Source organism: Trachurus trachurus (genome assembly GCF_905171665.1).
Source record: "Trachurus trachurus genome assembly, chromosome: 16".
NCBI classification, from domain to species: Eukaryota; Metazoa; Chordata; class Actinopteri; order Carangiformes; family Carangidae; genus Trachurus; species Trachurus trachurus.
Genome location: NC_139902.1, coordinates 19,403,305 through 19,425,665, shown reverse-complemented (window position 1 = coordinate 19,425,665; position 22,361 = coordinate 19,403,305). Strand labels below are relative to the sequence as shown.

Sequence of the window (22,361 nt, the reverse complement as noted above, 5' to 3'; positions counted from 1 at the left end):
GTTCTTTCCTTTAAATCATTTTGATGTAAACAAAAGTGTCCTTTTCCCCCCCGAAGCCACTAGAAGTCTGTGACATAACATCATAACAGTCTTTCAAAAGAGCAAGTAAATAAATAATTACACAAACGAGAAATGGACTGGGATTCAGTAAAACATAGCATTAAGTACAGACTTAAACCAAGATAACTACATGAAAATAATAATAATACAAAAAAAAATAAAAAGCTGCCTTCTGGTAATGTCAGCAAAACTTTCTATTGTTGTGTGTACCTGTAGCACCTCAATGTCTACGCTTCATGTGGATTGATAAAATTGTAAGCTGTTACCCCAAAGAAATGCCAGTCTGTGTCCTTCCACCTGTGGCTTTCACTGCTTCTTGTTATGAAGAGAAATGCAAGAAAATCTAAAGAATGTGTTTCACACTGTTACAAGAGCAAAGTGAAGATAACCAACAGGCTAGGAGTTACACGGCATGCCTTCAAGGTGATTTTTCTATTTATGCGAGTAGTAGGCTGAAACACCACATGACCTGTTTGACTGAATCCCATTCACCAGTGTCAACACAATGGTGGAGAGGGTCAATGCACAGCTTCACACATCCACTGTTGAAATTAAAGAACACTACATTTTCTATGGGTTTTTTTCATCGGCACTTTTAAACTGCTCCAACCACCACCACCGCTGATCAATTTAAATGGCTATTTGTCTCTTCTTCTTCAGGCCTTTGCTGTGCATTCATTCATCTGCCTAATGTCCACACACTCATTGTTTTCTCTCTCACTCTCTCTCTCCATATATATATATATATATACTATATGTATATATATATTTATCACTCTCTCTCTTACACGCTCTCTAATTCTCAGACCACCAACCAGTGTTGCAGCTGTGGGAAAAAATAAAATATGGCTATGAGGTAAAACATGATACTGATGTACTGCACAATCATACTTGTTAAACAAACAGAAATAGCATAGTCAGAGGAATATAAATATACCCATTTGAGTAAAAGCATGCAGAGATGTGATGCTTGAGACTATTATTAATCAAAATCAAGTCAACACTTACAGTGAACTGTCGAACCTCCCCGTTGTCGACCAAATGATGCTCTGTCTCTGGGGTGATGGCATATGCCAGTCTCTGCTCCAGCAGAGAGAAAGAAGAGCTGTTAGAGCCTCGGCTCTAGCACAACGCTGCACTTGATGTTAAAAGGTCTCAATCATGTCACAGCAGAGCACACATGATTAAACTTTGACGTGAATCATTTCACCTCATTTTGGCACAGAATATGTAGCTCAGACTCACATCGCAAAATTTTCCAGGCAGAGTGCAGAGTTTGTAGATGGCATAGAGAGGCACCATCGTCATGGAGGAAATGGCCAGACACCACCCCACCATGTTAGCCCACGGTGGAAACGTGTAGGAGCCGTAGTTTGGAGGGTTGAATGTGGCAAAACTCACCACTACCATGACCTATGGGAGAAAATGTTATGAATATAAAACAACTTAATTTGATAAAAAATGCCATCCATGGTGTGTCTTCAGAGATCAGCGTTCAGAGTTAATGCTGTGTAGATGTAGTCAGCAGGTGATCTCAGAGTCAGGACACATTAGAAGGGTTATATAGCTCAGGTAGCCTGGGAGGTCAGCTCTCTACTCACTCTTTACTTTGCATTTTTACAGTGGCATTTATGGGGTTAAACTCACTGTCTCAATTCAGTCTCATTCATCTGTCTATTAACTCTCCCTGGTAGGGTTCATAAAGTAGACTCACCAGGAGGAAACAGGGGCTGACAAACTTCCAGCACAGCCTCCAGTACCTGCCTGGTCGCTGGCCAATCATCTCCTCAATGTCATCACTGAAACGATCCACTCCTGAAACACATGGACATATTCACAGGTGCTTTAAAGCAGAAGTGAGTGATATATTTGTGTTAATATAAGTCTTAAATAGTTATATCTTCCGACAGCAATCACTTACATAGAGTGTTTGGACTGAAACACGGGTCTCTCAGTCCCTCTGCTCTGCTCTGAGTCGAGGAGAAAACATTTATCGTATCCTACAGTTTTTATCCAATGAGGAGAGAGAACGGCATGCAGGGCTGTGTGTGCAGCCAAGGAACGCCGTGAATGTGGTGACGTAGCGACGAGGACTGTTATGGTGCGTTCAAGGAAACTCGTATTTTTCCGACCGTGAAGTGGTACCAGTTCGATCTGGTACGAGTTCACTGGTCGGAAGTTACGAGTGGCCGTTATAGTGACTTTCACCGGTAAAACAGGTCGGAAAAACACGAGTGGGTTGCCTGGAACGCTACAAAGTCGTAAGTTGTGACTTGAAGCTGTAATTTACGATTTCAAAAGCCTGCCTGGAACGCAGCATTAGCGAAAACGACCGGATCACTCACTTCTGCTTTAAGGCACGTTTGACGTCCCTTCTGCTTGGTATGTTTTCAATTTAAGGGTTATCAAGTACTATAAAGTATAACCACCTCATTTTGAATGTGGTTGAAAATCAATCAAAAGTTGCCATTCAAAAATGGATGAATAGATGATTAAAACATAATTTACATTAACATTTGGAGAAATCTACAGAGCCCATTATAATACGTTTTTGCTCCATTTTCATCGCATCACGATTTTCTTTCTCTCTGAAACTGGCTCTACATCTTCTTTTAGTGCTTTCCTGCCCGGAAGGCAACTCTCACTGCAGAGGGAGATATCCAGACTGACGAGCAGGTATTCAGCACAGCTAAATGTACTTCTGTAGTGGACAGCAGAACGAAAGACCACAGTGGCCAGGGGTCAAGGGTTTCTGTCAGCAGTTAAGAGGAAGCGAAAAAGGCCCAGTGAAGCCTAAGGCTTGATTTATCTGGCTTGCCAAGGTCAGGACCCACCAAAGTGGGGCAATACAATGACCCCCCCACTGCCTGGGGCCTTGTTAGTATTTAGCCCTTTATGGATCTCTCCACAGTCAGGTTCAGCAGACATGAGACAAGAAACTCAATCTAGAAGTTCAGGTCAACTGCTCTCCCTGACCTTTCAGATTGCCTTTCTAATATTTTCTGCCTGCTGATGCTTCAGAATGGAGGTTAGGTTTTCACACGCTATGAAACATCTTTTCTCTGTTAGTGGTCCAAAAGGTGAAAAGACAAGCAATGATAAACATCCATCGAGAACCCAGTCGGACTTTAGCCATTAATTTGAACACTCTATGTGTTAGTTGTTTTAATGACCATAAGAGAAGGGGCAGATTATTAAGTCTGTAAAGTCTACAAATAAATTATTCACCCCTACACACGTAGATGATTTCATTTTTCACTCCATAGCATGTGGCGAATAACTTTCAGTGACAGATTGTGATGAGAAAAGTAAACTAAAAAAATACAACAATGTGGAGATGATGGCAAAAGGATGTAAAACACAGTGTTACAGGCATTCTGCTACAAAACTACTTTTAAGTTACCCCTACTTGTCTGTCCTGCACAACCATTCCCTTTCTTCATCTGGTGCCTCACCACTGATGCATGAACACGTGAATACGTAGCCTACCACAGGCAGCAGCGGCCAAACCGAAAGCCATTTAACCGCACTGAGCTCTTGTCAGCACCACAGCTACAGTATAATCATTGTACGCCAATGTGTACAGAGAATGAAGAGGCCAAAACCATTAGCAGGAATAGAGCTTCTAGCTGCAGTATCCTCATGTCTAATAGAGGTATGTTGTGATGTGGCACAGGACTCCTACACCAACAGATTTCTCATCAAAGCCCTAATTTAACATCAGCTTTGTGGGCCATGAAAACATGAATCATCTTTTTTTCCCCTTCCTCATCTCTCTTGTCCATCTTTCTCACCATAGAACCAGGCGATGCCGATGGCTTCAATAAGCACTCCAAAGAGAATTGATGTTCCTGCTGCAAAGTGGTCCAGCAGAGTGAACACGTACATCCCACCCTGGAAAAACAGAGGAGAATGGGTAACATATATTTTCATTTATAAAAGCCTTTATCATAAAGCTTACAGTGTTAAGAGCAATCACAGCAACAAGACCAGCATGCAACAACAGATTCCCTAGTATCCAGGGGTGGATGAAGCACACTACTTCATTACTTGAGTAAAAGAACAGACATTCCTTGTCAAATATTACTCCAATACAAGTAAAAGTAGCTTAGTAGCTTAGTCAAAATATTACTGAAGTAAAACTACATAAGCATTTGCTTAAAAAATATGAATACACTGATGCTGCATTGTGTTAATTTATGAAACAATCAGTATGTTAGCTCAGAAATAATGGGAACAACCAAAAATAGCTGCTGAGCACAGAAAATGTGAAACCATGTTTTAAACAGTCATTTCAATTGGTGTGCAGGCCCCTTTAAAGGGGACCTATTATGCTCCTTTTTGCACAAACTAAAATAGTTCCTGGGTGTCTTAAAGACATGTCTGTGACGTGCTTCGGTCAAAATACCCCAAAGATCAAACATCACAGCACTCTCAAAAACAGGGTTCTGCAAAACGGTCTGTTTCAGTGGCCCCTCCCTTTAAATGCAAATGAACCACTCCCTCAGCATTGCGTTACCATGACGATGTCTACTACTAGTACCTATACTGATTTGGCCAAATGCAAACAAAAGCTAAATCTGCAGTAGGCAAATTGCATCTGACCAGTCTACATTGTGTAATGAAATGTGCCCATGACCTAGTCTCACCCTAACCAAAGATGGTATAGAGTAGTCTTTGCCATGTAGGCTACTGTAACCATGTAACATGTAATATAAAAATGCAAAAATAAATTAAAAATATATGCAGACTGGTCAGTTCATTGTAAAACAGTTATTTATTGATGTAAATGTGGTGATTTGTGCACATAGACTACAGAGCTCCGCAGCACTGCTCCTCTCCTCCTCCTTCTCACAGCTTCACTTTTCATTCAAACTAATTCAACTGCCACAATTGTAAGATTTCATCAATGAGACCAACATTTATCTCCGAAAAACAATAACCACACGGTGGTAAACGTCTAAAAAACCTGCGGGTATGTTTATTAGCGAGGGTTTTCTCTACCGCGATGAGCACGGACGTCTGCCCGGCCAAGGAGGCTTGCAGACGGGCTCTGCCTGTGTGAGGAGCCGCTGCAGCTCCGGAGCTCCGGTGCTCCGTCGGTCCAGCGTCACGTCGGTCCGACGAACAACGTCGCCCCGGCGGTACGTCGCTGCTCACACAGGTACAGCTTCACTTACATGAAACGTCGGCGTAAACTTCTAAATAAAACTTAGTAAAGTGACGCTACAGCGCTAAAACATGCAGGGTAAAACATGCAGGGAAAAAGCAGGAAGTAGTCCGCTCCGCTCTCCGCTGTGACCCCAGCCACAACAGAGCAGCATGGGAGGAGGCGGGGCCGGCTGGAGCAGAGACCTCGGCATGACCATGTAGGGGAGTCCGGCACTCCATGACGTCGACGCGAGCTCATGTAAAAAAAAAGTCAGCGCAACCGAGTGTAACAGGTGTACAGAGAAATCCAAGAGAAATCCCAATCATCTAGCAGGGTTTACCTCCAAATGCATTAACCTCATGATATGACACTTCCACGGCCTCTAACCATTATCCAACATTTTAAACATATATAAAAGTCTGAAAAGCCGGAAAAGCATAATAGATCCCCTTTAAACTCTGCAGCTGTGCAGAATATTCTTATTTCTGCTGCTGCTGAACATCCTTTTGTTTGTTTCACTTCCTGCATCTTTGTTAGCCCCCAACATCTAACAAAACAAATATAAAGAAAAAAATTCTCTATTCATGTTATTATCTAATTGGCCTTTCTCTGCCAAAGCCAACAACACTGGCATGTGAACCGCCAAAGTTAAGTTTAGTTTTCTCTGAAAACTAGTTTTATCAAAAAGATAAAAAAAAATGTATTTAAGTACAGTACTCAAATAAATTCACATTGTTGCTGTCCACCACTGCTGTCATACTTACATTTGTAACACAGAAGAGGGAGATGAGAAATGTGGCAACAACAATGAAGAGGGTGAAAAGTTCTCTGTGCTTGTGCAGGAATTTGAATTCATCAATCAGCCCAGTAATCACCGACTCCATCCCACCCATCTGCAACAAAAGACACAAGAAAACTCCAAGTCTGTGAAAGCTGAGCTGCTGAGTCACTGGATTTGTAGCTCCAAAACAAAAGATAGAAAAATGAAATTAGTACCAAGAACCACCTGAGATAAAATAAAACAAAAATAATCATCATCAATCTGCTCCAACACAGATACTCACTGCACTGTCTATGCCCAGTGTCAACAACATGATGAAGAAGATAACCGCCCATACTGATGACCCAGGTAATGTTGCAATGGCTTCTGGGTAAATGACAAATACCAACCCAGCCCCTAAAAAAACAAGAAAGTCAAGATTTAAGTAGAAAACTGCAAAACTCACAGACACATACACATTTGGAACATTTATAAAACAGCCCAAAAGTTGCCTCGAAAATAGAGTGGGTTGCATCTATTTATACTGGGTCTTCTTCATTGATTACAGTACTGGCAACTTACAGTAACACATCTTATATTGCTGACTCTTGAAGTAGTTAAAGTATAATGCACATGATACTGCCTCTACTCATCTGGCATTGACTTTTGCCACTGTCAGCTGTTTGCAGTGTCATTTAATAGCACTCAATATGGAATAATGCCAAAGGTAAGCAGATATGGGTTACTCAAAAGCAACAGCCTATAAGAATATGCCTTCCACTCCCCTGATTCCCATAGTTAATGACTGAGAAAAACAAACAAAAATAGAGTAGGGTTGTAGTCAAATTAGAGAAGAGATATGACTTATTTTTACTTTGAAAACCTCAGGGAAAATGTCCCTGCTACACCTAATATTTCACCTAATATTCTGTTTATATTATTTCTTATTGTCAATATCTGACAGCTGAGTGGAGAACCTTAACTTGATGACATGACATTTTCTTGATGACAAAAACACCAAAAGAAAAACACACTGTACCATCTCTGGCAACTTTGTCCAGGGCCACATTGTGTTTGTGGGACATGTAACCGAGGAAGGAGAAGACCACGAAGCCGGAGAAGAAACTGGTCAGAGAGTTGATGGAGCTGGTGATGATGGCGTCTCTGTATTTTATGAAAATAAATAAGAAGGTAAAAAAGGGATGTCCGGTGTAAAATATTCATCAGTCATCTGCCATCACACAGTCAATATCAACATTATTGACTAGACAGTTCATGAAAAAATAATGTGAGTGGTGGTCTCATTTTAGCGTGTCATGGCCCGCTGGGCGGAAACGGGTTAAGACTGGGTAGAATATATGGATTATTATGTCAGTCGGTTGGTTATTTCCTTGTCTGTTATGCAACTGCCCAGAATCAAACTGTCATTAACAAATAAGGGGGTTGGCAAACCTACATTTTTGTTTATGTCCACGAGGACGAGGTGGGCAGTGCCAGTGTCAATATCAGAAACGTTAAATAAGGAAAAAGAGGAGATAAAAGCCTCCAGTGGGATGCTGACCATTTTCAAAGAGTGCGACAGTTTTGATTGGTGTTACTGCTGTCTGCTGCGGGATTCAAGGAGCTTCAAAGGTTATTGTAATTCACCTGCTTATGTTGCGTGTGCATGTGTTTCTGTGTAGAAGCCACTCCCTGCCCTTCCCTGTGTGTGTTTACCTGTAACAGTTGTTGCTGAATTTGTTGTAGCTGGAAAAGGCAATTAGCACACCAAACCCCACTCCCAGAGAGAAACAGATCTGTGTCGCTGCCTCAATCCAGACCTGGGGAGCGACAGAACAAGCTCACTTGTGTGAAGCGGCAAACAAAAGGCACAGGAGAGGAAAAAAGCCATTATTAGGGATAATTGCAGGAAACTCATTCAACGGCAGTAGATGAAAGACGCTTGTGAATATGGGGGGTAATTTTGCAAATTACTGCTCCATGCATCTATCTAATCTAATTCTCCAATTGCTGCCATGCATCTCTCTATCTCTCTCCTTCTTGCTTTCTCTGCCTTTCTCCATAACTGAGTCCTTTAGTCCTGCATGGTTACTTATTGAGCTCCATGGTGCCTGCTATTAATGTAAATAAGACATTGTTATAAGCTGTGATAGTGGGTGTCACAGATAAGGAAAATATTAGAGATGTTTATAGCAACAATTTTCTTACTATTTTTAGACCTTAGGGAAATCCCTCTCTAACTTGTCATTGTAAACCAGTGTATTTATTTTTTTCCCTCTCTGGGCAGACAGTTAACATCTCTACATATTGACCCTACAGTTGCTGTTTCAACTGAACTCATATTCAGGCTTGTGTCATTCAGCCCTGTGGATAATAATGATGAAAAAAGGTTTGATTTGACTGTGGAGTTGAGGATTGTTGTTTGTTATTTGTGTGTTTGGGGCTAATAGTTTGTAATGTCAAAACACCCTCTAAGTACTGATTTGTCACTGTTACCAGTTTCTATATGAAGTCAAGTTGCCCTTAATTGCTTCTTTTGTGCATCATACACTTATATATATTAAGTGATAAACTTCAATTGTCAAAGCTTTCCTTTAAGGAGCCTTTTAACCAAATTCCTCCAATGTCGCTTCCTCTTCTTCCTCTGCACCCCTGCCTCTCTCACTCCACGTGTGCCCTCCCCCTTCCCTCTCACCTTGGCGTCACAGAGTTTCCGGAAGTCCACAGAGAGGTAGGCCTTAATGCCATCGATGGCTCCAGGCAGAGTGACTCCGCGGAGCAGCAGCACAGTCAAGACCACATAGGGCATGGTGGCCGTGATCCACACAACCTGATCAGGGTAACACACATGGCCACCACAGCACATACAGAATACCCGCATATTTACACAGAGGAAAGAAGTCCACACATACACAGAGATAGACAGATGAACACATGCAAGTTAGAGTGAAAAAGTTAATTTGTGTTGTACATTCCTATTGTGCATATTGGTGTTTATTTAAACTATACTTGTAGATGCCATATTTCCCTTTCACACATAACCTTAAAGTGGCCAATTGTACTTTTTTCACGTCGCCACATGTAGTTTCTTGCTAGGAGTGGGTGGTGGTGATAGTTGCTGGACAAAAGGTTGCAGCACACTGTCTGAGCAGCACTAAGTCTTGAGGCTATACAGTAGTGACAAGAGGCTCAGTTGGAGGCTGGTTAGCATGCTAACTTTGGACGAAGAAAAGATGAGATAAAGACATCAGTTAACATTAGTGTTGCTTTCCTTTGCAGGAGACAGCACTCCTTGAGTAAGGGAATTATATTTGATGCTGAACATGCAACATTTCTTCTCGATTTGAAAGTCAACGTCTGTTAATGCTAAAACTGATCACGCAGTGAAAACAAAACTTCCAAATAGCTCCTTGAAAATAACTGTGCATCTTGAAGTGACTTTTGACTCCCATATTATGCAACATGCCTATTAAGTAGTTTCCTACCTTGCCCGAGGTCTTGACTCCCTTCCAGAGACTGAAGTAGAGCAGAACGATCACCACAGCCAGACAGGAGGTCAACTGCCAGCGTGGACGACCCAGGTCATCAATACCATTACTGTCCTGGATGTGGAGCACCCCTCGTCTAAGGAAAGGAATTTCCTTGTTTAGAGCAATCACACTATTTATTTTTTGCTAAGCAAGGGGCTATAATGCTGAGGGACCTGGGTCCTGCTGAGGTCACTTTGAGTTTTACCCAGAGACATTTAAAGATGACCCTGAATTAACCGATTGTAGATGTATTCAGAATCTATGTACCCCAAATGACAGTGCCTACACAGTATATTTGAAATATACTGTCACCCACGACATCGGTTAAGCAATACACCTGCATCTGGATCATAGATAAAACTAAAAGGATAATGCCTAGTGCCTAGTCTCGTTGGAAGCTGAGTGCCTGGTGTTCATCAGTGACAAGCGACAGGGGACACGTGGTTTTGCCTATACACTAGATACTACATGAGTGTTTGTGCATCTGTTGGCAATGCTGCAAAATATTGTATTATTGTAGCCTAAAATATCTTTAAGATCCCAACAGCCTGCCAAAGGATAGAAAAACATGGTGCATTGGTTAGAAAAGGGGAATGTGTACTTTTCTATCATCTTTGAAATGAGTTGCTTATATCATCTATAAAAAATCGCTGCACATCGTTGACGACTTGAGTCAGATAATTTCAAGGAGTGAGACTGGAAAAGATCTTCCAATGTTCCACTGATGTGGTCAAATTGTCTGCAGGTGCTTCTGTGCAGACAGCACTGTCATTTCAACTAGCATGGATCACATGCCTCAACTGTCACAACAGAACAACCCCTCACTTATTGGAAAAGGCAACACCTGGTTGTCTGCACAAGGAGGGCGGTAGCAAGAGCTAAATGCAGCTAAACCTGGGATCCATACTGAATATTTAACTTTTTAAGTAAAACTTTATTTCTATGTTTTCAAAAAGTGGAAGTGAATAGGAATTTTAAGATTTAAAGTTGTGAAATTTAGATCAACTTACTCAAAGTACTCCTGAGCAGGGGTGACCCTGACAGAGCTGTTGTCGGCCCAGTCGGAGCAGTTAGGACTGTTCCAGGTGTTGTTGCAGTGAACCCACGGTAGCTCACCAGTGAACGAGGAAAAGAGGTAGAACAGCGCCCAGGAGATGATGACGTTGTAGTAGAATCCAACATAGAGGGAAATGAGGATGACTGTAAAACCAACGCCTGTGTGGAGGACATAAATGACAGTACAGACAGTAAAGACAGAAGTGCAGGCAGGGATAGAGAGTAGAGGGGAGGGGTGGCAGACAGCTCCCACTCCACAAATTAGCACCTGAGATATCTGAAAAGGTACCTAGATGCCTTCGGCCTCTAATTACAGAGCACTGCTCTCCATGGCTGATTTCCATGACTGTAGAGAAGTCCAGTGAAGAGTAACAAAGTAGCAACAACTTTGCTTACATACATGAATTTCCTTATACTCTTACATTTCAAAGGCAAACAATGTCCATTTCATTCTACCACATTTTTCCATTGCAACAATCACTTTATTTAATTTACTCAACTAAAGTTAGATTTTGAATATATGACTTGTAATGGTGTTATTTGTATATTGTTTTATTTGTGATCATTTTAAGAAAAGGACCTAAATACTTTTCCCATCACTTACGATGTCCTAGTGGGAGGATGCGCACAACAACACAACACAAAAGCTTGACACATACTATTGTCTGCCTGGATTTCAGTGAAACATAGATGATCATAACATCATTTATTGACTTTCTCGGCTCCTTATCGTGCTTTCCTGCAACACATTTGCCATCATGCTGGAAACAGTGAACCAAAGCCACTGGTTAGTGCTAATCTTAAAGGTATAAACCAAAGAGCCCATCTGAATCAGCAGAAAAGATGGCAAGTTCCATGTACAGTCAAGACTTAGGCATGACTTAGGCAGTGAATACATCGTGACAGATCCCTACACAACAGAAAGCACAGTCTCAGTGTGAGTACAGTAGCCTGTCACAAATGCCTGCAGTCTCACAGAAAGCAGCACAACTTTTCCAGATTGCCTCTTCATGCCTTAATTATCGCCACATCTACCCTTTCTATAAACCTGAAACTATGTCCAATCTTCTAAGGCTGAATTTAATTGTCAACCTTTGCTAAGAGGCATGACCAGAACTGTGCCTTATTGATTCCTTTGTAATGTGGATGTGATATTTGTCCGGGGAGCGATGCCTCTTATTAGCGCCGCATGGGGCCATGCTATCTCTCCATCTCTCTCTGTCTCCCTTCCTTCAGCCCTTTTCTTCAAATGCATTGATCCTGAGAGGAAACCAGCTTGTTGATCAGAATAATTACTGTCAATATGGGCATGTGTATGTGTGTGTTTGAATAATTACTGTTATCCCCCCGCTGAGAGACAGAGAGAGAGTGAAGCGTGTGATTAGAACGTCAACGTACTCAGTGTGGTCCCTGACAGACGGCACATGTTCGCACACAGGAAAGCTCCCACTCTGAGACGCGAACACACACACGCACTTAGAAACACATGGAGCAACACGAACACACTGCAGGCCACTTTCAGACCAGCGAGGACGTGATCAACAACAGACAGTGCTATGGCTTCAAACTGTGAGGCAACACATGGTATGGCACTTGATGCTGTATTTCTGATGCACCTTTACATTGATAGAATGTGTTTAAGTGAAACCATAACTTTGCAAACATAAGATCAGGGTAGAGTACAGCAACAGATGGATGAACACACAATACACACACAAGTGACATCTTGTAAAATATAAAAAACAACAACACACAAAGTGTATCATTATATTTTCACCCAATGACTTTGCTCAGAAATGTAAATTGGTCTTAATGTGTGTTTCTCCATTAGTGTACGTTTGGGTGGCCTTCGCTTTGCTTATTGATGTGTTGAAAAGTACCCAGAGAGAGTGTCAGCCCAGTGCTCACCACTATTTGACAGAAGGGTTTGGACAATCAGGACAAGAGTCTAAAAGCCCAATTTTCATTTGCTTTCCATCTGAGTGCCAACAGAACCTGATGTTCTGGGAAGGATAAACAATGCCTGTCGCTGCTCAGCACGGAGACGTGCAGACAAAAGAGACTGGCATGTGGACAGGCAGGCATGTGGGCAGACAAGCAGACAGAATGACATGTAGGATATTGAAGGAGGATATACAGAGAGTGCATTTGGGTGTGCGTCCACATGTGTGTGTGTGGGGGGTGTGTGTGAGTGGGGTCACCTCCTACCTTTAAATATAGGACAGATCTTCCAGACCCCTGCTGCCCCCTCTCTGTTATACTGTCCCAGAGCCAGCTCCATGTAGAAGAGAGGCATGCCTGCTATCACCATGAAGAACAGGTATGGCACTAGGAAAGCCCCTGCAAACACACACACTCAAGTGAGATTCTGAGCTGTACACACACATATTTTAATAAAGACTCCAGATTATTCTAATTAGATATAATAATATAGTGGCTATGTCACTGTATAGCTGAATTAAACATAAGGAATTGGTTTGATGTGCAGTTTTCAGACAGAATTTTATAAATAAATCAAATGAGTGCTTATGATATAGTTTGGACTAATTTCCCTAAATGAATCTCAGCAGTAAAGACATAGATATGACAGCATGTTAGATTTGGGGACATACAGTATCACCAGAGAAGGGTGTCAGCCTCAACCACGGCTACAGTATCATTTACAGCTCTTAAACATAATTAGAGCTCTATGTTAAACAGCCATAATTAGTGGCAGTGATTGTTAGAGCTAATCTATTCGGAGCAGCTGTGGTGGTTTTTCCCCTTTATTTTGATCTGTGTAAAGGGTTGGAAAAATCACAAACAGCAAGCAGCACAGATAAGGAGCTGAAGCACACATGCAAAGATACACACCTGTGAAAGTAGACAGTGTGTGTGTGTGTGCACACGTATAGTCCATGCAGGTGAGTGTGTATATAAATTCCGACTTTATTTCCTCCCTCTCTCAACTCTTTCCTATACCTCCTTTGATTCCATATTCCCTTTTCTATCTATTTTCCGCCTCTCAGTGTAGCAGATGAGGGTGCTCTTTAAAAAGGGGTCAAAACAGCCGCTCCCCCCCCCCCCCCCCCCCCCCTCCATATCTTCCTCACCTCCACCATTTTTGTAGCAGAGGTAGGGGAATCTCCAGACATTGGCAAGGTCCACGGCAAACCCGATGACTGACAGGAGGAAATCAATCTTTTTCCCCCAGGTCTCCCTCTCCTCCTCCCCACTGGGGGCTGTCTGAGCTGGAGCTGGAGCCACTAAGGTGGTGGAGGTGAACTGGACCCCGTTCTGCTCCTTTACAAGGATCAGCTCCACCTGAAGGGTCATGAAGTTCATAATCAATTGGATGCATATTATTCAGCGTCATATAGGCTACATAGTATTATCAAGCGTCTCTCTATGACATAACCACAGAAGGACAACGTTTACATGTACAAGCATATACATATATTTGTGTGACTTAATGTCTTCCCACGCATGACAGACAGTCACTATCACCTTCATTTCATGCATTTTATAATGTTATCTGTATTAGTACATGCAGTCTATGTCCCCTTTATTTATTTATTTTCATTTTCTCTGCAACCAGAAACATAGATTGAGTTAGACTAAGTCAAATAGATATACGCTGACACCAAGAGCATGTGAGGTTTTCTCGACCATGCTTAGTTTATGCAATTAATTGACTTCACATGTCAGATCTGCACTGACCTCTTTGGGGCCCATGGTGTTGGAGGCGGGTTTTTCCGGGGCTACAACTGAGGACATGAGGCCGACAGGGACTCTCTCTGTCAGCATGGAGGGGTGCAGAGGGAAGAAGGTAGATGCAGTTGATGAGTCTTGGGTGCAGATTGAGACAGAAAACATATAAAAACCTTTATCATTCCCTCTAGGGGAAATCAGGTTGTTGTTTAATATTAAAAAAGTCTCAATGGAGATTCATATAACAATGAAACAAAAATTAAGCAATAAAGAACAGTGAAGTTGTACATATGTAATTTTCAATAATTTACACAGCCTAGTGACTATATATTATTACATAAAATGCAGAAAGAGCAAGAGGAGGGGGGGAAACCAATGGGATCTGGGATGAGGGGAGCACAAGGGGGGTAGGCGAGTGTCTCCACAAGGCCATCACAGCGTGCTCATTTCATTTCACACTTGTTGATCGCCATTTTGCTCACAGATATGGCCCAGCATCTATAATCCCTGTCTAATACATCCTGAGATTCACCAAATTAAATTCTGAATTTTCAGTATCAAATTTTATTCTTTAAAATGATCTATATGACATATATAAAAAAAAAGATCAGTAATGGGCCAAACTTTCTTTAGGGAGGTGATCACCTTTTAATTTCTACAATGGAAAATATGCATTCTCTTTCATCATTTGAACCTATATGCCACAACATTGCTACAAATTTGTGACAGATTCAGTCACCTATTCTGTTACTTTAACAAATAATACCATATGTTACAGCCAAATTCTGTAATAATTGCAAATACGATTATATATTAAATACATATCAACAAAAGAAGGAACATGAAACCCTCACCTTTGTAAAATGACAGGTGAAAGCTCCTCCAGTTGTCAGTTTGGACAATTTAATTCCAGTTGTGCTGATGTTCCTCAGTGCGCTGCAAACTGATGCTGACCATATTTAGGCAGACCGTCCTCGAGAAGTTAACAATTAGACCCAGATTAAGGCAAAAAATGTTATTAAAAATGGAAAAATACAGTGAGAGACGGAGTCACAGTGAGACAAGAGATGAAGATGAAGACAGAAGAAGACGAGAGGAACTAGCAAATCTATGATGAGTTGAGGAAAGCCCTCCCACCCCGACAGACACACAGAGCCTGGAGTACCCTGTGGTCTGGTGTGGAGATCTGTCTGGGGGACCACTCTTGAAATATGAGAAACAATCAACAACACCCCCCCCCCATCACCGTCACTCTCCTCCCTCACTCCCTCCCTTCCCTCAGTCTGTCCCTCCTCCTCTCTCTCCTATCATTGCACATTTTCTCACCTGATTTAACCATTTTCCTGGATGACCCTTATTTATTTCTCCACATTAAAAAAAGGAATTAAAGTAATATTGAATTAAACACTACCCACAGATTCACTGACACTTAATAAATGTAAAAACTCTGCTAAATGTGAGCATATTACTGATCTCTCTTGGCCTGAGACTTACAGTATCAGTAATGCAATTTATACTCATAACAATTAGACCAATGAAAGCTGCTGACAGTATGACATAATGTGAAAAATGCATCAGATAATGCTTAGACATATGCCTACAAATCAATATTAATATGAAACAATGTATGTATCTCTTGGGAGATACACTGTTTCATAAAAACAAGAAGAAAGAAAGAAAGTCTTCAGTTGTCACTATGGAAAAATAAATAGAGTTTACTTCCTAGATTTTTCTCCCTCCCCCATCATTTAAAAATTAATTTTCAACGATAAGACTATATTCTATAACTCAGAATCAGAATAAAAAATCTTTATAATCTTTATAGATCAGAATTAAAAGTATTGTTTTATTATTCAAATTAGGATTTGGTATATGGTCATTTTGGAAGCGTTAGAAAACGAAAAAAAGGATGCAAAAGAGATTTCAAACCATGTTTTAGTTTTAGCATGTGTTAACCTTAATAAACCCCCGTTTAATAAATATTATGCTTTTGATTCATTTGACTGGGGATATTATGCACCGACTGGACAATGAATCCTGTGTGTAGCACAATGGTATTGCAGTGTTTTCTAATTTTCATAGGTTTTCTCTTAGTTATGTTGAAGCATCTCAGCTAATGTGTCCAACTGTGAAAAAGATGACAATATAAACTAATAGGTCGTCAACAAATAATCAAAAATGTGTGCTGTTGTTTGTGATGGTGATATCTTCAGTAGGCAAAACTGGGCATGACATCCTTCAGTTATTCACAACATGTTAAATGAAAGATTTATGAGTAAAGCAGAAATCGAAGTTCACATTTTACAGAAACTCCATTCTGGTGTATTATTTTTTCTAAAATTGCTTAAAAAGAACTGTATGAAAGTGGTTTACTCAGATCTGCAGCCATCAGATATTGATTCAGACATTACTATGGCTCACGTGAGTTGACCTAATTGGTCATAGACCCTGATTAAGAAAATATGTTTTCACTTGCTTTAATTAAAAATCTCTTCATGTTCATTTTATTTTGTCCCTCCCAGCTACTGTCCATTGAACCTCTCGCCCTTTTTCTTTTCCTCTCTTCTTGCTCCACCCCTCAGTGGACCCCAGTGACCCACCTACCCACCCTGTCAAGTGGCAGAAATCTCATTACCTATAAATGTCTGACAGGCCTAACACACAATCAGTCCTGACACCCAGACCTCTCCCATTTCATACTCAACCAAAACATGGGCCAGGGCATCAAATAACACAATCAGCCCGCTCCCCACGGACAGAATTATGACCCTCATGTCCACGATGACATCTTATTGTTTGCAAGCCAATCGTAATGATCAATCGGCCACTAATCCCCAACACTAACACAGCGCACACACCTACAACGTGAAATCATCCATCAAGGCTCAGGCCTCAAATCAGAAATCGTTGGATCAATCCGAGCCGTGCTGGATGTATGAGGTTTCCGATTGAGCTTGGGCAAGGTGAACATAATCGAGTGTCTTGTTTTCATAAACGCAACAGCTGAGACCCAGAGAGAAGAAGAAGAGAGAGAGAGGAGGAGATATGTGAAGCAGAGGAAGTGGGATAGGAGAGGGGTGAAGAGAGGTGACAGTGCTGTGAACAACTGAAGCTTTCTCTTCCAGCCTCACTCATACAATACCTCCAAAGGTGAGAAGCACATAGTGTCTGACAGCAATATCCCACCTTGTTCTGGAAATTTCATGTCTCCTGCTCTGTTCAAGCTGTTACAACTGGATCTTTAAAAGGCAGAAACGATTCTTGGAGACGGTGTAAAAGCACAAGCCTTTCCTTCCACCTGTCTGGCCTCATCTGTCTGCTTACTCCTGCAGGAAGACGGAGGAGAAAGAAAATATAGACACAAAAGAGGAATGAGGACAAATTCTTTGTGTATTGAGTCATGACCATAACCAGTGATTCCAGACAATTAAAACTCTGCCCCCAAAACACAGATTGTCATTTTTACCTGCTGAGCTCTGCAGGGAGGACAATTGATGAGGACTGATTCAGTAATAAATGATGTCATATATTATAAGACCTGCAAGAGAAAACAGTTCTTGGCTAAAAGAAAACACTTAATTTGAAAGGATGCACTTCAGCACAACAGACAAACACAGTGCATATCTAATGAAAAACACCAGAAGCACTTTTTTTTTTTAAATTCTGCATACTGTTGATGAGTAGTAGTAGTAATAGTAGAGTGACTGGTTTCAACTGTGTGAGTACTTTAACTGAAAGATGCTGTTTAGCATAGTTTACTATATTCAACAGTGTGCTATCATGCTAAAGTTTGTTAACTAGCACAGGTCAGTGTTTAGTGCAGAGACTGATCAGAATGGTACTGCTGAAACTTGAAAATGTAGAGGCGTCATTGGTTACTAGGAGGATGTGATGCTTGCATCAAATGCCATGGCAACCCACTGAAGAGTTGCAAGGACATCTGGGAACCATTTATGTGCATCCAAAATGTCATGGATTGTAACGGACGCTGTTTAGATTCACCTGGAGAATGTTTTTTTGTTTGTTTTTTTAATGACAAGCCATCCAATAGCTGTTGGGATAGCTCAGTCTGAGTGGATGTGGAGGACTGGCAACCGAAAATCTGTCAGTCAGTCAAACCTGCAGGGAAAGAGAGCAGAGAGTATTTTAAGTCTTTCAACATGACATTTAGTGAGCCAGTTGAACATCAACATGTATTCAATGAGAAAATATAATATAGCCTAGTACATTATCAGTGGAAAGGCTTCAATCACTGTCATACAAATTCCAATCATACATCTGGGCTGGACAGAACATCTATAGACATCAACATGCGATCAATGAAAGCAGAGGTGGGGCATAGTAAAAGGAGAGCTTCTCCCACATCATATATCATAGACATTTCATTTAAGTTGTATTGATGGTTGCATCCACTTCTATTGATCGCATGGATTTCTGCTGCAACTTTCACATGCTCTACAAAAACAAAATACAATACACCTGATGTGATGCAGAACACTCTGAGCCTACCTTAAAATGACTACATGTTCAGAGTGTTACCTCAAGAGGGAGACATTACCACAGTGATCTACTGCATGTGGAAGAAAGGGACTTTGGTGATTGTAGACATACTTACTGTAATGTGTATACAGAGGATTCATCAACAGAAAAGATACAAAGTGCAACGGCAACACAATTAAAATATCATTCATCTCTATGTCACACAAACACACACTCGTAATTAAATCACAACAGTGGCATTGACAGCATTATGTTAACATTTCTTTTTTTTAATTCAATCCAAGAGTCACATGAACAAGTTATATCATAGCAGTCCTGAACAGACAAATCCAAAGGAGCTTGCAGTTATGACTCTTCATCATCAAAATGCATTAATAAAATAAAACCTGTTGAGTATAGAAAAAAGAAACAGGAAGTAAAGCAGAGTTCAGTTTCTTGGTCCACACACAGAAGCCATCAGAAAGACATCATCGCTCTGTGAGAGTACACAAGTCTTTCGTCTTAGGCTCACTGCTGGACAAACTGTGGTAAGCAGGCAGCAGTAGCATAAATACAAGTTTATCTCTTGCAGGGTTACATTTTCTCAGACTGATAGCAAGTAGAAAATGAGATTCTCCTCTACTGAGGTATTTGAAATAAAGGGAAGTAAAACAAGTGTGAAAAGAGAGGGACCCAGTACTTTCTTCCAACCCCAAAGCGGAATTGTTCTGGATGTAAATATTGAATATTCATATATATATATATAAATGTACATATTTGACTTGCTGATGACGTATGAAACAAACAGCATGAGGGGTCACTGTGGCTCAGTACATTTCATTCTGGGTCAGGGCTTTGAGATATCAATTCATGTCAGTGTGTCATTTTCACAATTCACAATCCCCACTTATATACAAAAACAGCATGATTTCCCTCATACATACAGACAGGGTGAATTGTATATTTAACCACCTGTTGTAAAAATCACATCACTTCGGAGTACATTTAATACCTATCCATTCCACGGTGCAAACAACTTTTAGTCATTTAAATCTGTACGATGCTGCCGAGCTCTACAAGTTTACAAAGTCATTTTCAAGCTACAAAATTTCCACAATCCTGAGACAAAGCAGAAAAGTAGGTCTAGAAATAAATGTGGGGAAAGGGACAACTTCCATTCATGTGTGATCCCTAATTTCCTCTGTGCTCCCGTTACTGTAGCAAATATATGAATGAAAAAATAAAATAAAATCATGTTAACAAAAAGGAGCTACAATACTGTGACCTACAAACAAAACATGCCTTACAGCAATGTGATATTTCTTTAAAAAAATAAAGAAAAAAATCTAAAGTGCAAGCACAAATACATACAGTTTAAAAGGACAAAGTAGTACGTGGGCAATACTAAACGATTGTGATTGAACGTATCAAATGTTAGTTTATATGTACGTACAGTCTGGAGTGTTTGTGCGATGTGGCCCGTCATGTGGTGGAAGCTGCACCTCGGGGCCCAACGCACTTAACACACTCACACTTTGCTTAGTTCAACCTGCACGTCTCAAACATAACGGAAACAAAAAAAAGTCAATGGAGACAGGGTTCCAACAGGATAAAAAGTGTACATTTGAAAACCATGACTTCTTAGGAAAATGTCCACTGGAGATCAGCGCTTTGAGTAGCTTCTGATTGTGACAAGATTGTCTATACATTCTCTTTTTTTAGCATAAAAATTCTATAGATTCAAGGCTATCGGTTTCCATATGAAATCTGCATTTTGTTTCTAAGCAATCAACTCAGTGATAATAGTAAGAACAACAATAAAACCTTACACTGTGTATGAGGAATACAGCACAAAACAATTGCGATATCATACAAAGGAAAAAAAAAAAAAGTGGCTCAATTTTCACCAACGATACAATCTGCAGAGGAGAGAAGATCACAGATCTTTGTCATGGCAGTGAAAATAAAAATCATTCATATACGTATATCAAAAATTCACAAAATGTCCTGCATTTGGAATATTCAAAATACATATCAGAACTCTTCAAAAGCATACATCTTGAGAAGGCTTAAAAGATGTGAAATATTGCTTCACTGAAAGCCATTAACAGGGACACATGTACAGTATGCATGGTCATGAGTGTGATGGAAATGTGATGCTCACTGACAAGAAGAACTTACAGATGTAAGAAGAAGAAAAAATAGAAAAGAAAAACCGCAAGTTTTAAATCCTCATAAAAAATCCATGAACAAAAAATACAACAGAATCAAACCATGAATGCACAGATACCAGTACTGTTGGCTACAAGTGATTCTGATGCATTTCATTTTATCTGCTGGAAAAGTAATCCCTTTGACAAATCATATTCCTATAAAATTACGTGATATAAAGTACTGTATGTACATCTATGGAGAAGCTGCAGCATTGCCCAGCTTTCATTCTCTGTGTGTTTACAGTTTTATGTTGTTTTGTCTGCTTCCAGAGACAGAAGATTATTATTATTTTTAATTGAATAGTTGTTAGCAAATGATTGAATTGAGCATCAAGTTGATACACTGACATTCATAAACACATCAAGAGTGTGACTAGAATTGTAATTTCAAAACTTTCTACAATAAAGAAGTAAGAGTAATGGATAATTTAGAAAATCTCTCAGTCATTATACAACCTAATGAGTCAAGGTAATTGTGTCCTAACAACAATAATTTAAATACCAATACACATTAATGATCTCCACTATTCGTCTGATTTGAGATAAAATTTGTAATCTTAAATATTCCTTCATTTTAATTAAAAATCGAAAGCATAGGTCTACCTGGCCTATGGTTATAAATACATTTTACGTCAAGGGGTTGCATACCAGTTTTTGGGAAGTCACCATATCACATTTGTGACAAATAGTTTTATGCCAATACGACCAGCATCAGCAAAAAAGTTAAATGTTTTGTACTTTGTTTATGATTGGATGGCAAAGGTGCTTGGATCACAGTTGAAACATGCCTGTTGGAGAACATCATTCACATCTGAAGCATAGCAGTGGGGACAAATTCACGGCTGACTAACAGGCCAATAAGACACTGGACGAGTGGGGATTTCAGACAGACTGGAGAATAATGTGCCGGGAAAGGCGGAGGAATGATTAAAACCGTGTAGCAGTGTAACGCAGAAAGGAAAATAGCATGACCTTGCCTTTGGAAAACCAAACTTAGCCACCAAACTGTTATGTGCTTTCATAGGCCACGCATTGTAAAAGTTTTTCCCTTGGAGCGATTACACTAGTGACTGGAAAACAGTCAGGTGACATGAAGGGTGACATTAAATCACTTGATACATTTTTGGTCCACGTTATGCAATTTTAACAACAAGAAAAAAAACAAAAAACACTTGAATTGGCCAACCTGAAAGAAAAAAAAACACATCAGTGAAGTTTATGTGAATGAGTAAGGACTGGGAAGAGGAGAACTGATGTTGTAAGATAAAACATGTAACCCAGTGAGCATCAAAAATGATGACATCATACAAGTTAAATTTTTCATTTTTGTCACTGAACCCTGAGCTAAATCAAATATATCACTGTGTGTGTACATATAAATAAATATATATAAATATATATATTTATATACATTTATTTAT

The 22,361-nt window shown here is 40.3% G+C and overlaps 1 protein-coding gene across 1 annotated transcript; it reads right to left on the bottom strand.

Annotated features, from left to right (window-relative positions):
- Positions 1-862: 862 nt before the first annotated feature.
- On the bottom strand, positions 863-14,344 carry slc6a3 (solute carrier family 6 member 3; the record flags this gene model as incomplete). Its single annotated transcript, XM_083988926.1, has 15 exons — positions 863-886; positions 1,069-1,140; positions 1,306-1,473; positions 1,775-1,875; positions 3,855-3,954; positions 5,977-6,105; positions 6,277-6,389; positions 7,012-7,136; positions 7,689-7,792; positions 8,668-8,802; positions 9,458-9,596; positions 10,513-10,717; positions 12,767-12,898; positions 13,651-13,861; positions 14,258-14,344. 15 exons carry the CDS (start codon positions 14,342-14,344, stop codon positions 863-865), a joined length of 1,845 nt encoding a protein of 614 aa, XP_083845052.1.
- Between the last annotated feature and the right edge of the window lie 8,017 nt (positions 14,345-22,361).